Source organism: Nesoenas mayeri (genome assembly GCF_963082525.1).
Source record: "Nesoenas mayeri genome assembly, chromosome: 21".
Taxonomy (NCBI): Eukaryota; Metazoa; Chordata; class Aves; order Columbiformes; family Columbidae; genus Nesoenas; species Nesoenas mayeri.
In genome coordinates, this window is record NC_137571.1 from 2,099,811 (window position 1) to 2,117,979 (window position 18,169).

The window sequence follows — 18,169 nt, forward strand, 5'->3', positions numbered from 1 at the left end:
AATTTGCTGTAGAACCCCTGCAAGAAAGCACCGAAACGGTCTCAGCTCTGTTTTACGGGGAAGGAAACAGAAACCGCCTGTACGCAGCATTTATTTAGCACTCAGGTGAGGCTGCTCGTTGCACCTGCGTATCTCACCCCACCCTGGCGGGGGTTAAAGAGCACAAGGCGCCTTACAACCCCTTATCTGCCGAGATTAGGACCAAAACCCACCAAAACCCACCAAGACAAAGGCAGAGGCGCAAAAAGATCAAGGCCTAAACAGCCACGTTTTGGCAGCTGACACCCAATGCCCCCCAAGTACACGAAAACACTCGTGTTTTCTACTCCACATGTGCAGATTTAAACACTACCCAAGACAAAAAGCCTGCATGACAGGCCTTAGACTTGTGAAAATAATGTGGTCTAACACTGTAAGGCACACTGGGACTTTAAACATCACCGTTTCTGGTAACAGCCACATTTGAGAGTATTCAGCACGGGCTATTGTTGATCACACTGCCTCACATTAAGCAAATAAACTCAGTAATTTATTCTCAGTTGGGCCAAGAGGCTTTTCAGAGCACAGAGGAGGCCGGAGGGCTGGTGAACAGCCCATGTTGCCATCGCTTATTATGACTTCCTAGAAAGTAGAAATCAGTCAGATCGCTCTGTGCTGGAGAGAAGAAACTTTACCATTTATAGGATGATGGGGAAGCTGAGGCCGAAGGGCTTCCCAGAGCAGAACAGAGGCACAGGGGTTAGTTCACAGGGCTCTCGCATCCCACCGCACGCAGATCAGAAGTCCTGATTAGTCGGGACAGTCACTTTAACTCATGTTTAATTGGTTTCGAGGCTTCAGATGTAGCATCAGAAGAAAACAGAAATGCAGACTGGCGATGGAAGCGCGGTCGCCAAGGACAACAACCAAATGCCCGGTGCTGGCTCGCGGTGCGCGCCGGCACGTGGGACACCTGGCAAAGCCGAACTCAAGACATTAAGAAATTTGATTAAAAGAAAAAGAAAGGTTTTGCAACGCTCCAGCAATTAATTCCCTCACAACGGGGGAGCAAAGATGCGTAAAGTCATTCAGAAAGGCATCGGAAGAGCTTTTTCGCGGTCCCTTCCAATCCCTAACACTCTGTGATAATTAGATGATAAATGTGGGTGGGCTGGGGAAAGAAAGGGCGATTCAGAAAAAAAAATACGCGACAGGAAAGGGAGTATGTGGCTGTAGCAAGGGGGAAAAAAAGGTTCTTCACAGGAACCCCATGCTTTTAGTGCCTGGAAACCTCCAAAATCCCGTCGCCAGGGCCGGTTCCAGCCCCTCCCGAGGGCAGCGCGGGCCGGATCGTGCCCTTCCCGGGCGGGCCCTCGGCCGCTCTCCCGTCAGGAAAGCGGCTGTTCCGGTCCCGTCGGAAGGAACCCGACGGCGGCTCCACTTCCGAGCGGGAGCCGAGGCCCCAAGCGGGCGCCGCAGGGGCCGGGGGGTGGGAGAGCCCCGTCCGCCGCCTCCGCACCGCGGGCGACCCGCGGAGACAAAGCGGATGCCTCAAATTCCTTCCCCGCCTCGCCGGTCTTGGCGGGGCTGCCGCACCCCCGCCCGCAGCCCCGGCGCCCACCTCTGCCTTACCTGGGCGGCGGAGCGGCCGCGCTGCCCTCCCTGCGTTCCCGCGCTGCGCTCCAGCCCGGGCTTGGGCACCGCAGCCCGCGGGGGCTCCGCGCTCGGGCGGCGGGTGCGGGCGCTGACAATGAGGGGAGGGGAACGCGGTACCGGGCGGTGCTTGACGTCAACGGCAGCGGGCGGGGGCTGCAGGGCTCCGCGGGCCCTCCCCCGGCCCTGCGAGAGGGCGGGGCGGGAGCGGCCGCCATTTTTGGGGGGAGCGGGTCGGGCACCTCGTGCGGGCGCCTTCCGATCAGGCTCGGGGGGGCCGCGGGGGGGCGGCCTGGCACCCCTTCCGTGGAGAAGTTCTTCCCAATACTCAGCTGAACCTCCCCTGGCGCAACTTGAGGCCGTTTCCTCTGCTCCTGGCGCTTGTTCCTGGGGAGCAGAGCCCGACCCCCCTGGCTCCAAGCTCCTTTCAGGCAGTTCAGAGATCAGAAGGTCTCCCCTCAGCTCCTGTTCTCCAGCTGAACCCCCAGGTCCCTCAGTCTCCATCACACTTGTGCTCCAGCCCCTCACCAACTCCGTTCCCTCCTCTGCACTCTCTCTAGTCCCTCAATGTCCTTCCTATGATGAGGGGCCCAAAACTGACCCCAGGATTCCAGATCCGGCCTCACCAGTGCTGAGTGCAGTGGCACAATCGCTTCTCTGGTCCTGCTGGCCACACTGTTCCTGACACAAGCCAGGATGCTCTTGGCCACCTGGGCACACGCTGGCTCATGTTCAGCCGCTGGCACCAGCACCCCCAGGTCCTTTTCCTTTTCCAGCCGCTCTTCTCCAGCCTGGAGCGTCCATGGGGTTGTTGTGACCCAGTGCAGGACCCGGCACTTGGCCTTGGCGAACCTCAGACAACTGGGCTCAGCCCATCGATCCAGCTGGTCCAGACCCCTCTGTGTGGCCATCCTGACCTCCAGCAGATCAACACTGCCACCCAGCCTGGTGTCATCTGCAAACTGACTGAGGGTGCACTCGATCCCCTCGTCCAGATCTTGGATGAAGAGACTAAACAGAACTGGCCCCAGCACTGAGCCCCGGGCACACCACTCGTGATGGGCCAACAACTGCACTGGGCTCCGTTCACCACAACTCCTTGGGCCCGGCCCTCCTGCCGGTTCTTTCCCCATCGCAGACACCCCGTCCAGGCCGTGAGCTGCAGCTTCTCCAGGAGATGCTGTGGGATTCAGTGACAAAGGCTTTGCTGAAGTCTAAGTACACGACATCCACAGCCTTCCCCTCATGTACTAGGTGGGTCACCTTGTCGTAGAAGATCAGGTTGTCCAAACAGGACCTGCCTTTCATAAACCCATGTTGACTGGGCCTGATAATGTGGTTCTCATGTAAGTGTCATGTGGTGTCACTCAAGATCATCTGCTCCATGACCTTGCAGGAGTCTCCCTCAGAACAGAGGGCCATGTGCCAGCTGGCACAGAGGTTTGTCCTCCAGGGCCTTTGTTGCAACTCCCCTTCTGTGTCACCCCTTGAGAAGTTTGGGATTTGGCACTGAATCAAGTGGGGACCCAGCTGCGTTTGTTTCCATGTGGAGCTCAAAGGTGTTTAGATGGAATCGGAGACGAGACCTTCCAGTCTCAGAATGCATCGTCCCCTTCTGCCAGTAGGTATGTTGGCTAAAATTATATTTTCCAACACTGCGTTTTATTTCAGGCAATGCCAAAGGAAGATGAAATGGAAAAAAAAGGTATTTTTTTAAATTTTGGCATGTGCTGAGTGCGTGTGCTCCATGCCTGCCAGGAGCTGTGCACATTAGATCCTGGGGTGCTTCTGTGCGCTTCTTGGATTTGCTGTGTTGGGAGACAACACGGGCTGTACTCGGGTTCTTTTTTGTAGGGGGTTTATGGTGAAAATCATTGCTGCAGCATGATGTTGGCACCCAAGGTTCTTAAGTGTTTCCAACTGAAACAAATGAGAGGAAGAAAATTCTGTTTGGGACTGGCAGGACATCACTGTGATATCTCATCTGAGTGAAGAAGAACCTGAAGATATGTTGGGAAAGTGGTGTTATATGTTGGCCATATTTTTATACCCTTCCTCAGCCATAATGTTCTTGCCATTGTCCTGATCAGTTTCCACAGTGAAAACAGCTGAAAGTGCCCTCCTGGTTATGGATGGGTGCAGCCAAATAGAGACGATCCAACTTGGACGTCACTCAGAAGCTGAGCTCAGCTCTCTGAGCCCCCAGAAATACCTGAGGACAAGCTGGAACGCAAGGGTGTTTAATTTCTGCCAAATTGACCCTTTTAATGCAACAGATGGGTTAAAGCTGGGAGGGAAGCAGCCATCCCTTTCTCACCTGGGAAACCATCACTGTGGAGCAGCAGAGTCCTTTTCTTATGGTGCTTGACAGAAAAAGTTATTTAGTTCCAAGATGCAGGGTGTAAGTAATATGGGCAGATGTGAGCAGAGATGATGGGGTGAGGGGGAATGACAAACACCCATAAAGTCGTGAATAATACGGGGAAGCAATAGGAGCTGTCAGCATGTCCGGCAGCAGAGGACCCATATGGGTGTAGTAGCTTTAAACAAACAAAAGTAGCTCGTGCGGTTTACGCACAGCTTGATAACGTGAGAAGCGGGTGGCTGCAGGATGCCGTGAACACCGGAGGCATGAGATTGAAAAGGGATTAGACAAGCTCACAGAGAACAGATTCCTAAGTGGCTATTAAAAATGTCTACCTGAGTCATCTTCCAGTTTATGAAGTCCCTGAACTGACTCTTCAGATATTCTTGCTATTCTGTACTTGCTCTGTTTCTATGGTGAATTTAAATGAGGTGTCTAAGTTGATCTAACAGCTTGCAGCTGATGATACATGCAGTTCTGCTTCCCTCCCTGCTTGTGAGTCTGTGCTGCTCCTGTTGCACCAGTTTTGGCATTTCTTCAGTTCATTAAACTGGCAGAAAATTAACACAGAGTGGACGCTTTTCTGCCAGATTAGTGAGTTGAATCAGCCCACTGTTTTCTGAGCCGGTGGTATCCATGAAATCAAATTTTCTTGCTTTTCTTCGCAAAGGAAGACTGGATTTTTATTTTTTTTTTAATGGAAGTGGAGATTCTCCTGTTATTATCTGATTCCAGATAATCAGGCTTTAGGTATTTATATATATCTATATATAAATTATAGTCATGATAAGATCCTGATATTTACTGAATTAGTTTCTAAAAGCTCCCAGAGCACATGAAGGGCAAGAAAGTGACTGGGAGCAGACAGCAAGGATTTACTGAGGGCCAGTTGCACCTGACCAACCTGATGACTTCCTACAATGAGAAAACAGCCTGCGTTGACAACAGGAAGGCACTGGGTGTTGTATTGATTCATCAAGGCCTCTGACGTGGTCTCTCCCACAGTCTACACTTGTAGGCAAGTTGGTGAGATTTGGACTGGATAACTGGAGTGTGAGGTGAATGAAGAACTGGCCGGGCTGTTGGGCTGAAGGTGTCATATCAACAAAATGAACTCCACAGTCAACAGGTTACATCCTTCAGGGATTTTGTATTGGTGAGCATGGCAGTGTCGCATCAATCCACACACTTTCCATGACCATCCTCCCTTCGCGTTGCAAGACTCCAGCTTGTCCTGGGAGAACTGACCAGCTTCCACTTTCATTATCTTGCTCACCTTGAGTCATGGTGACTCCTCATTGCTGACACTCATCCGCTTCCCCAGTTGTAGGAATAACCCGCACTGAAATTTAATTGCATGAAATGAGTTTGTGTACTCCTGACTGCGATCAACACAGCACTAATGACATGGTAAATATGGACATTGATCTCTCTGACATGATAGCCGCCTTCTTTCAACTCAGAGCCTATTTATCTTTCATTTATAATCCTTAGCTAGTGTTTTCCAGTTCCATATCACTTTTTTTTCCTATATGCGTTCCTGAAGCACTAGATCAAATGTTTACCAGCATTAAGAATGGTGTAATTAGACCACGTGCCTTTTTTTAAATTACCCTATAATCTAATCAAAGAAAGGGCCTAGTTTGTTTGGTTTTTGAATTAAACAGTCTTATAAAAGCCCAAAGAAAAGTAGTGGATCATCCTCCTGTGCTGTGATATTTTGCCATTCTGTTCATCACTGGAAATCAAGAGTAGACAAGACAGGAAAAGGACAAACGCATAGTTGAACCAAACAGAGCAATGGGGATGGGCTAGTTGGCCTCTCAAAGGCCCTTGCAGGACCTTTAGCTGTGTTTGATGATGCACATCAGGCAGGTGAACCATCAGGAGGAATTCTGTGGAGATATTTGGCCATCAGGTCCCTGAGCACAGGTAGGGGCTGTCCCAGGTTTCTCAGCTGGGAACTTTGCTTGGCTTTGGGTACTGACGCCAACCCAGATCTTTCCTGGAAATGCCAACCCCCTAAGTCAATGACCAAAATACTCTGCTGGGAAGCCTGTTTTTAAACAGTCACTCCCCAGATACTGAAGGATGAAGTTCACAGTTGCATCTGCTCAAGTAATTCTGTTGTGTATAAACCATCTATTACTTATTAGAGAACAGACTTCCCCCTGTGACTTCTGCTCTCTAGGTGTGTTCTAACTAGTGGGTGGTAATGTCAAAGTCTTGCTCTTCTTTCCATCTTTCCAGCTTTGTTTGTATATGTACAAAGAGGGCAAAATTTTCTAGCTAGGAACCGGGGAAAGTCAAGCAACTCATCATCCCAGGTAGAGAGAGTTCCAGATACCCATCTAAATAGAGGGAAGAAACAGAGGACACTGTGTCCTTTGCAAAGAGTAGGGCCAGAACATCGGCATGGAAGCAGAGATAATATCCCTCAATCTAAGGGGATGATGTGAAGAGGAAGCCTTTTTCTCTAAGGGCTTCCCTAAGAGTGTGGTTTCCTCATCCCACGCCTCCGTTTGCCCACTGGTCTTTAATCCATTTGAGCCGTCTTCTCCTGGACTGTTGGCAATAGTGAAAGAACCTCAATCCACTGACCATTTAGAACCAGCTGTAAAGATACAGCAGGGAAACATCCAATCTGGGATGTTGTGGTCTGGATGGGTGGACAGTCCCAGGATCTATGAGGAGGTGATTGGTGGGAGACTGAGAGACAAGAGACATAAATTGAAAAAAAAAAGAGCGCTTCAAACTGCAAGGAAAATCTTTTTCGCCATGAGGACAGTCGAGCACTGGAACAGGTTACCCGGGGTGGTTGTGCATCTTCATCCATGGAAGGCCGAAAAAAACCTTGAGTAACATGGTCTGATGTCACAACTGGCCCTGGACTAATTTTGGACTAGCGACCTCCCAGTTGGCCCAGTTTTGGACTAGTGACCTCCAGAGGTCCCTTACCACCTGAATTACTCTGATTCTATGTACTGTATGTCCCCAGACTTGAGCAAGATCTGACACACTTGCTGCCATTACTTCTATCAGTACGTCCAGTGAGATGTTGGCATGAGCTGCTCCAAGGCTGCTGGAGGAGAGATGAAGAAACCATCTTTGATTCTCTCATTCAAGTCCCGGAGAAACCTAGACCTTCGTTGTGGGTTCTGCCTGTGACCTTGGCTATCATTTACTTGGTTTGTCCTTTATCCACTTGCAGAAAGTCTCCTCTGAATCCTTGTATAGGTGGTAGAGGATGCAAAGAACTCCAGTCACGTGGACTCAGGAGCATAAAGTCTTTTTAAGTGTTGGCTCTTCCAACCATGGCTGAGTGAACTGCTGATGTGAGTCACGACTGTCCAGGAGGACCTGTATCACCAAGACCCATGATGGAAAAGATTATTCTAAAATAACACAGGCTGTGTTCTCTGGGGAGGAATTGGCTGAATATCCATCTCCTTAAGGAGGAATGTCCATGTTCTGGAATACGCAATGTCCTAGGTTACCTAGGAGATCTTGCTCGACCTGGGCTGTGGTGGAGTATGTTAGAATGGCCACGGTGAATGGGAGAGATGAATTTTGGCAGGTTGAGAAGTAGAAGTGTGGTCAGAAGGACAATGGGATAACCCTTTCCAAGCAATACACACTGCTCATCTGCAGCACGGACATGATGTTTCTGTTGTAAGATGCCTGGAGGCTCTAAAATTTGAATTAAATTTGGGCTGCACCATTTGATGTGCTGTCCTGTCCGAGATTTCAAGCAAGACCTCCATGTGTCAGCTTCCCACCTGCTAAATCATAGAATCACAGAATCATTTCAGTTGGAAGAGACACTCTGGATCATCGAGTGCAACCAAATGAAGGAAATAACCCCAGAGATGGAGGAGTGCAGGTTAGAAGGGACCTGTACCGCTCTCCACAGCCCCAGAAGAGGGTCCTGACATTGCGATCGCTGACAAATGTGTGTTTGACCCCTTCTTAAAGACTTCTAGACAGTGATGTCACCTCCACCCCAATAACCTTAATTACTAAGAAAGTTTCCCTTCATTCTCTCACACTCCTCATTTATTTCCACCAAGGAATGAACCTTCTGGCTCGATTTTGAGGCCCCAGCCATTCCACACTGGCACTAAACACATTTTACTCCTTCAGTTGTGCACGAAAAAAAGAGTAAATAACAGAAATATAAGAGCTAGGTGCTTTTAAATAATTTTCATGCTATTTATTTTGTAGTGTTTCTGCACCAGCTATGATAAAATGTGTAAAAATTATTTCAAATAAGTCGTATTCTTTCTACGGTTCACCAAAAGCATAACTTCAAATGCAGCATTTGTGAAATATCCACAAAATTTACAGACGTGCTATGTTTTCCATGCCCTGCTTATAGTCACACAACTTCTGAAAGACTTACAGGTTTTATCAATGTCAAATGAACAGGATACATGCCATAGAAGATGCAGATCCTGTTCTCCAGAAACTTGCTCAGCCTTACGTAAGTTATTAATATAAAGCAGAAATACCGATGTCCTGCAAATATGCGGAAATACAGAATTCCAGACAGAAAGTAACATATCGGCAAGAGGTTCCTGGTTACATGCACAGCACGGGGTAGCGGCAGAGATGGCAATTTCCCCTTCGCACCTCAGGAATAGAAGCACAGAAAGTTTCCTTGCACAAGGTTGGTAACGCAATAGGAGAAGCTCAAGGCAAACCCTTCTTGAAATGTATTAGTTTTTGGAAAGCCTGTTTAAATTCTTCATTAAAAGCTGTATAAATGACAGGATTAATCAATGAGTTTAAGTAACCTAACCACGTAAAGAAGTCCAGCAGGATGGGATGAAACCAACAAGCGTCTTGGCAGATGGGTAGGACCAGGGACATGACAAAAAAAGGCAGCCAGCAGAAAATGAAAGCACCCAGAATAATACCTAAAGTTTTGGTGGCTTTCCTTTCTCTTGCAGCAGAAATTCTCTTCCTTTCCAGGACACTATCCGCAAGTTTTATCTGAACATGATTGATAAATATTGGGGATCCACCTGGATGGGAATGCCCTTCGTGCAGGCTGGCGTTAATTGAGCAGAGAGAAGAGCCGGCAGAGCCGGTAATCAGGTGAGCGGTAGTAAATCGTTTCCCATATAGCGAGGGTGGCTTCAGAATCCTGGATCGCGCTGCTACATAAATTCTACCATATAATATTAAGAGGAGCACGCTGGGGATGTAGAAAGCTCCACAAGTGGAATAAATCGTGTAGGAAATTTGATCCGTGTTCACGGCGCACTTTGCGATTTCTTCATGAGCCTTCACCTGCCTCCAGAAAAATGGTGGCACGGAAATGCTAACCGAGATCATCCAGACCACAGCGATCATGAGCGCCACGCGGCCGGCTGTTCGGCGCTTGGCGTATTCCAGAGCATCCGTGATGGCCCAGTATCGGTCCAGCGCGATGACACAGAGGTGCAGGATCGAGGCCGTGCAGCACGTGATGTCTGACGACAACCAGATGTCACACAACACCTGGCCGAAGGCCCATGTGTGGGTGACAGTGTAAGCGATGCTGATGGGCATCACAAGGACAGACACTAGAAGATCGGTCACCGCCAAGGAGCCGATGAGGTAATTTGCAGGTGTGTGGAGCTTTCTAGTGAGAAAAATGGTAATAACGACGAAAATGTTTGCAAGGATTGTTGCCAAAGTTATAACAGACAGGAGGACTGACAGCGAAATCTTCAGCCCTAATAGCGTCCTTTCATCCAAAGCTTCGGTGAAATTTAATGACTTATTTGCTGAGCTCTGGAGAGCGAGCTCTGCTGAGCGGTTATACTGAGTCATCCTCTGCTCTGCTCTCACTTTTCACTTCCCAGGGATGATGAAGAAAGACGCTTACTTTTTTGCTAAAATAGAACTTTTCATACCAGAGTCTGACACTGAAGAAATATTAACTTGTTGAAAACTCCAGCTGACACAGTAGATGAGGTGCTCTCCTAAGCTAGATTTTCCATCACATCAATGACATCACTGTTAAAGCAAAATGTCAACATGATTGACCAGACGTGATTCTGCTGGGTGGCACCATGAGCGGTACTGTAAGTGACGGGAATTTAGGTGGTTTTCATTTTCATCTTGCAGACAACTAAATCATTCTTTATTATCTTTTATTCACACCTCCTTTCTGAACTAACCTTCTGCAAAGCTACATAAATCAATGCTGCAGAGCGAGAGGCCGAAAAAGAAACCTCCGCCATGTAATTGATGCTGCTATGCTTGGCACAAAGCTATTTTCCCTTCTTCTTTAATAGCTGAATGTCACATTTTTTATATTTATAAGGGACACTTTATTAGCACCCAAGATATAAACCAATACTGTCTGGATTCCTCCTGTAAACACAGTTTCTCCCAGATTTGTAAATCAAGGCCTCTTTCTGAAAAGCACAGAGCTCTGTTTTCATTTGTTCCTCTGGACCATTCAAGTTTTCTCTTCAACATTCAGTCTTTGAATGCTGAAGTCAGTGGTTGGTACCAGAATTCAAAGCATTGGCACTGAAGCATGAGATGTTCTTGATCATGCTCATGGTGAACGATTATAGTAACTTGTGGGGTGGTGGTTCCCTCAAAAGAGGAAGGATAGATGGGTTAAGGGGATCTGGAAAAAGAAAGCAAATGTTTTAGTTAGAGTGGTGATAACGAGTTGTAGAAGTTGATGTATACACTGCATACAATCTACAGGCTTCCCATACTTTTCTTTAGATTCACTTAGTGTAACCTGAAACCTTCATAAACCTGAAGAGAACATCCTAAGATGACCATGTTTGTGACACTGAATAGCGGTTCAACTCTTCAGAATTTTTGAACGTGGCCATAGTGACCAAAGTCACCCGTCTCCAACAACAGCCCGTGTGCTCAGCTCAACCCCGTTGCCTTTTTCCGACGCTTCCCCAGCTCTGATACATTCTTTGTGAGACAGAAAGACCAGAAAAACACACACAGTGTTGAAGATGCGGATACACCACAGATTTATACTGCAGCATAAAGGGGTCTTCTGTTCTCAATTTCTTTCCTAATAATTCCTGAGGTTTACTTTGCTTTTTTAATCATTACGTGGCACTGATCTGACATTTCCACAGAACAGTCCCAATTAATATCATTCCAAAGCCACGGGTGGTAACACCAGCATTTTTTCCTGCTTGCTCACTTTTTATATCTATCTGTATTGTATTCCTTCTCCCACTTTTAAACTAAGGTTCTTTGCAACTCTGCACAGTTAGTCCTTGTCTTTATTACCTTGAAGACCTTTCTTTCATCAGCAGATGTCATCACTCCACTATTCCTGTACTTTCCAGATCATTTAATATGTTGGGTAGCCTGAGCTTCTTTATTTACATTCTTTAAGAATCTCTGGCAAAAATGTCTCTTGAGAGTCCAAGTAGTTATATCACTTGGACTCCACCCAATCCGTATACTCACCAGCTTTGCTTAATTTCTTCAACAGATTTGTGAGGCACAACTTACCTGAACATGGGCCGGTCACACATCCCACGCAGGAGAAAAATCTAAAAGAAAAACACCAGACTGATTAGCAATATTAAAGACTGTGTGACTGAAAAACTAAAGCCAACCCCAATCTTGGTTTTGGTTACTGAGAAAAGTAATGTTGAGCCTTCCACATGTATTGCAAGTATTGTTCAGCGTCAGAACAAATCCAGCGATGTGAAATAAAATGAAGTGCACATCACCACTCACACGGTACTTTCAGCCAAACGAATTAGCCTAGAGTTCAAATGAATTATTAATTTTCAGCATACCAGTAAAGGGGACGGCCTGTAGATTGTATACAGTGATACATCAACTTCTACAACTCCCACCACCGGGAGAAAGTCCTACGGAAACCAAACAGCGCTTCAGCAGATACTGAGTTACTGAATTGAGTTTTATAAATAAATGATGTTTTCTCGTGATGAGATTACCAAGGGAAAAGACCCATTTTTTTATACAAATGCTCCAAGTCAGGCATGGATCATATACACAGACAGAGTGCATTAGATGTTTCTGCCCCACAAATATGGCTATCATGACTGAAAGTTATTTTCAAGAGTAACTCCAGGTCAAGTTTCCAAAACCTGCAACAGACACATCTTGTAGGATTTATACCGGGGTCCTCAAAACTTCAAGTAGCATAGATTCTTAAATTAAATAAAACATGGAACTCGTGGATACAGAAGAAGTCTTTTGATTGTGAGTCTTCCACCAAGAAATACGTACAGAAATACAACTGGCACGGCAGCATCTACCAGAGATGTATCAATAATGGTGCAAGGCAGCCAGTCAATATTACTCATTGGTTTCAGATTAAAACAGATTGTGAGAGCAAATGGGCTTGACAGAATTTTTGTTCCCTACTTAGGGCTTTATCATGGGTATTCACTTGTGCTGACATTAAAATATATTCCACACGTGCTAAATTACCATGAGGGTCTATAGACATATGCAGTATAATTAGTCAAAATAATCCTTCCCTTATAAGCAGCATATAATAAATAAGTAGTATCAGGACTCCAGTTAGAATGAGTATATTAGGATGTAATTAATTTTAATTACCATCTAGCTAAAATGAATATCTTCCCAATAATTTAATATTTCAGCTAAGTTACTTTTTACTCAAGAAAAAGTCCCAAATCGAGGTAAATTATTTTCCTGCTGGGAGGAAAAAAAACATCATTTGCTTAACTTATACACACTGACTAAAAATAACAATAATAAAAATCTCAAGCAGTCATTAAGTTAAATCAAGTACAAGGTCGTACATATAGTTAGAGCTATAATTTCTGTTTACTGAAACTCCATTTGCTTTCCCATCTTCTTTGCAATAGATTCTAATTCTTCATTTAAATGTGGAATCCGCTATCCTACCTAAATAAAACAGACATATTCTGTCATGCTGAAACCTTGACCAGTAATGAAGCTGCTGACAAACAGCAGATGGCACTCTGAACCGGAGGTTTTTAATAAGTTCTTGCATATTTCAGACACTTGCAGCGTAAGAGTATCTGTGGAGTCCAACTTGGAGACGAGACACCCGTCCAAACATCATGAAATACATTTAGAAGAAGCTATAGGAACCTGCCGGTCCAGAGATCAAAATCAAGTCAGGATGCAGTTTCTGGGAGAAAAACAGTGTATTGCACCGAAAACAGATCCGCAGAAATGACAGTGTCTGTGGAAAAGTGAAAATGGTAAAATTGGTAAAAATCTGTAAAATGTAACGTGAGTAGGTTTGCAAACATCAGTATAAAAGACTGGATATGTGGCAAAAGTAACCATAGTTGCCTAGCTTTCGATTAAGCTGCCTGAAATAACAACATTTTGCAAAAGTTATAACTAAGACAGAATAAACCTGACAGAAAATAAAATATATATACAGAAGTGTCCCTGTTGCCCTGAGACGAGCTGCCACGTCCCTGGGAGAGAGGGGTGAGCACAACTGCAATTGCTCATTTGTTTTCCACCTAAGAGCTGCAAGGACGTCACGGTTTTTGGGAGAAGCCAAGAGCACCTGGAAGAAGTGGCGACTCTGAAGGCCAGAGAAAGGCCACACAGCAAGACCTTCCTTCGCTGCTTTATTCTGTGCATGGCAGAGCGACTGCCGTGGTTTAACCCAAGCTGCAACTAAGCCCCACGCAGCCGCCCACTCACTCGCTCCCAGTGGGCTGGAGAAGGGAATTGGAAGGTTAAAAGTGAGAAAACTCACGGGTTGAGATAAAGGCAGTTTAACAGGTAAAGCAGAAACTGTGCAAGCAAAGCAAAGCAAGGAGTTCATTTCACTGCTTCCCATCCCAGCATCTTGGACACTTGGAACAGTGTGAGAAGCTGAAAAGTCCGTGATTACTCAGCAACAATTGAAGCATCAGTGTGTTATCAACACTATCGTCACCTTAAATCCAAACCACAGCACTATACCAGATCCTGGTTCCTGATTTTTGCAGGCAAATGAGTCAAAATTCTTCAGACTCTGAGCTGAATCAACAAGAATATGTGTTTGCACTTGAATTTCTCCTGTGTATAGGGTGTAACAAAGCTGCTGTGTTACTGGCTATGCTGGTTATTCTGATTATTTAAGATGTTTTTTGAGATCTCGGGTGTATTTCACATCAACACCAAACAGCTTTTTAATCCTGGAGTGGATTTCAAGACAGGGAGCTCTGATACTCCAGTCATAGCTGCTTTGCACCCTCCTGACCTTTCTTTGCTCTGGGATGTCTTCATCAGCATTGCTGAATTCAGTTGTGCTGGTGTCCAGCCAACAAAGGGAAATTACAAACCTCAAATACTTTAAGTATAGATTAACCGTTGATCAATAACACTGCACTGTGTTGGACATAACACAGCGGGAGCTGGAACAGAAGAGTTCATGTTTCTAGAGAAGCAGACGTGACACTGCATATGTTCATGCAGCACAACTAAATCCTTAATGCTGGGTTTATTGTGACTATTTCAGATTCAATCAGCGATGCCTATTTTGTTTCTCCAATATAGAAAACAGTACTCTATATGATAAATTGCATACAGAACATTTTCTATTTTAAATAAGCAACTATATAGCTGGCAAGCAAATATTGGCAATGTTTAACACCTTCTCTGCCCTTTGCCAACCTTCTATTTCTCTGTATTATTGCAGGTCTCATTCCTTTTGTCCAGTCCAGAAGTCAAGAAGAATTAATCTTTTTCCCCAAAGTTGCCTACAGCTTTGCCTGGACAGGGATTGGTAGAGCATTAGCTGATGTGCTAATACTTGCATTAAATAAACAGTCAAAGTTTAAAAATGCACACAGGGATTTAAACTACACACCTGCAGAATGAAACGCAGCAATTCTACCGTGATGGGAACAAGAAGGCCCCGTGGTTGCTACATTTGGGTGATGAAGCGGATGTGGCGCTTCATGCGGTAAAGTGACACTGGAGGGGTTCCAGCATACTAGGGAACAGGATTAAGACAATTAAACTCGATCCTAAGAACAAATTCAAGGTATTTAAATAATATAGAAACCAGTGACTGCCTGATTGTGTGATGGGGAGTAACTAGCTCAGTAAAAGCCCCGCGTAGTGTAGCACAGAAAAGTGAATATATGGGAGTAAAGTCAATGAACAGAGATGTCTGAGCTAGAAAGGACACAGCTGACAGAGGCGTCCGACAGTCCTTATCTGCTGCAGAACAGGAAGGAATTGTCTGTTCCCCATGACTAATATCACTGAAAGGAGAAGGATTTAACTGCAGCAAGACTGAGCCCTTAGGAAAACCTTGCAGACGGAAAGGGTTGAGAAAGTCTAGGGGACATTGACATCTCCATCACAGAAAGTGGTTAACAACAGGTCAAACAATCTCTCTGGAATGTGATTTCCGATAACCAGTTCAGCACTAGAGAAGCAAAACGGATTAGACTGTATAAAATCATGCAAAACTTCGGATTTTTTTTTTTTTTTCAACACAATACAGTGTAAACTCAGACAATTCAAAACTAACAAAAACCTAAGACAGCTCAAGCTTTGCAGAACATCCCGGTTCAGATCTGGAACTGGCTCAGGACTCAGCGTTGTGGTGCTCCAGGTGGGCAGAACAATGAAGGTAATTTTGATTGCCTTTAAGCACAGAGCGGTGAGCAATGACACAGAATAACTGTCACTGGGTGTCCCTGGGGCGCCAGAGCCCCCAGACTCCACCTTTTCAGAGCCACAATTCTCCTCTGCACAACATCTCTGTGCTCATACAGGGTCAGTAATGGGAGCTGGCAGGACAGACAGAAGGAACATCTCAGTCTTACTTCAAGAAATATACTTCCCAGATTTCGAAGAAAGCTGGGAACCAGCATTGTGCACATCACAGAGAAAGTTTGATTGTTTTTATTGTCTTATTCTCTGCCATTTACTCACACTTGCTCAATTTCTCTCTGTGATACAGGGAGTGACCATCAGCTGCAAGCAAGACAGAACAATCTGTGATTTCAGGAAACACAGCTGAGTGATGGCTGATGAGGACACTGCCCTGAGACCATCAGGATCTGGGGTCAAATGGCAAAACCAGAAAATGTTACAGGCAACATGAAAAACAACAGATTGACAATGTGTTTGATATTTGTTCGTTTTCATATCTGAGAAGCGTGCGTGATGTGCAGCCTAAACCCTTTGTTATGTCGCCATCTTAACTTTGGGGAGAACACGAAAAACAATAGCAAATTTGTCTTGAGGAACCTCACAGATCCCAACCATCACTTCCTGAAATGATCCATTTAGCACTCCATCGACAACAGTTCCTGCAATGAGGAGGTTACAGTTACTGGCGAAGTCATTCCCACCACTCCGAGGGCAGTTGTGCACGTAGTTTTGCAAAGGAAGCTCCTCGCTCAGGGTTTACACCAGGCGCACAACTGGGAAGGGACTGTCTTGCTGGGGAAACGCTGTTCTCCTTGAAGTCCTTCTTCAGGTCTCACGCAGTGCTGCCCACAGCATCCTGGAAAAATCAGGACCATCTCACGACTGCAGGGCAATGCTGCCCATCACTGGCCTTGGCTGGCTCTTGCTCTTTGCTGTGGTACCAAAGTTCATCCCAAAAGTGGTTCACATTCATCATTTCCTGTGACATGCAACACGGCGGCTACAAGTGAGGAAACAGCGGGCTTGAAGCTCCTGGCTCGAATACGAGCAGGTACATCAGCATGGAAAGGTGAGGACTCCAGGAGGACAAGATCACAGAGGTGAACTCCTTGCTTTGCACTAGCACCTAAATGGAGGTGACATTTGGTTACCTGAAGCAGGACTGGGGAAGAAGCCAGGCAGCTGGGCCACTCGTGGGGTACAAATGGTGTGGGATAACGCAGGGACAAACGTAACTGGACAAATCTCAGAGCCTCACTCACCCAAAGAGAATTCCACATCAATTTACACTTTTAAAGCAGTCCGTTCACCCAACATCACCCTGCATCTGGGGGAAGAGACCTGCAATATCCATCTAAACCTCGAAATCGCCTGTGAGACCAAAGCTTCACCTCCCTTCCAGTCAAACTTGCACGACAAACGCTGGAACCGCCGCCCCCCGGTGCTCGGGAGGGCAACACCGACCACAGAGCTTCACTCTCCCCATCCGCCGCCACCCACCGAGCCGGGGCGACGCCGCCGCAGCCCCGGCCTCCATCCCCTGCGCCCCCGCTCCCTCCCCGGCTTCCCGCGGCGGGTCCCGGGGGCGGCGGCCGCCTCGTCCCTGGAGCCGCCGAGCACGGCCCGGCCGCGGGGGTCGCAGCGCCGGCGGGGAAGCCCCGGGCGCCCCTTCCCTTTTTCTTCCCCTTTCCCCTCCGCCGGAACCAACTTGGACTGGGGCCCCGCGGGCACCCCCCGGCCGGGCCGAGCGGGGACTGGATCCCGCCCCGTCGCCATCTCCCCGGCATCGCCCCCGCCGCCCCGCGCTCACCTGCCGTCCCCGCCGTCCCGCCCGCTCTCCCCGCTCCGCCAGCGCCCGCCCTAAATACCGGCGGCCCCCGGGCCGGGCTCTGCTGCGCCGCCGCCGCGCGTCCCGCTCCGCTCCCGCCCAGCCCGGGGCCGGGGCTGCTCGGCGGGATGGGACACCCGCCCCGGCCCCCGGGACGCGCCCACGCCCCGTGAGGGCAGACCCGCTGCGGCGTGGGCGCGGGGTGCGCTGCTCGGGAATGGGGCTTGGACCACATGGGACCTCACTGCTCCAGCCTGGCTCTTGTCCCCTTATCCCCCCTGGCATATCGTACACCCTCGCGTTGTTGCTGGTGACTGGAAGATAAATCACAGCATCCCAGAATGTGAGGGGTTGAAGGGCCCTGGAAAGCTCATCCAGTGTAATCCCCCCATGGAGCAGGAACACTCAGATGAGGTTACACAGGAAGGTGTCCAGGCGGGTTGGAATGTCTGCACAGAAGGAGACTCCACAACCCCCCTGGGCAGCCTGGGCCAGGCTCTGACACCCTCACCCCAACAAGTTGCTTCTCATATTCAAGCGGAACCTCCTGTGTTCCAGTTTGCACCCATTGCCCCTTGTCCTGTCCCTGGTTGTCACCAGAAGAGCCTGGCTCCATCCTCCTGACACTGACCCTTTCCATATTGATCCCCAGCAATGAGTCCCCCCTCAGTGTCCTCTTGTCCAGCTCCAGAGCCCCAGCTCCCTCAGCCTTT

The 18,169-nt window shown here is 47.5% G+C and overlaps 1 protein-coding gene across 1 annotated transcript; it reads right to left on the reverse strand.

The window, feature by feature from the left end:
• Window positions 1–8,689: 8,689 nt before the first annotated feature.
• On the reverse strand, window positions 8,690–9,817 carry HTR1D (5-hydroxytryptamine receptor 1D; the record flags this gene model as incomplete). The annotated part of the gene is made up of 1 exon (XM_080357577.1): window positions 8,690–9,817. One exon carries the CDS (start codon window positions 9,815–9,817, stop codon window positions 8,690–8,692), a length of 1,128 nt encoding a protein of 375 aa, XP_080213703.1.
• Between the last annotated feature and the right edge of the window lie 8,352 nt (window positions 9,818–18,169).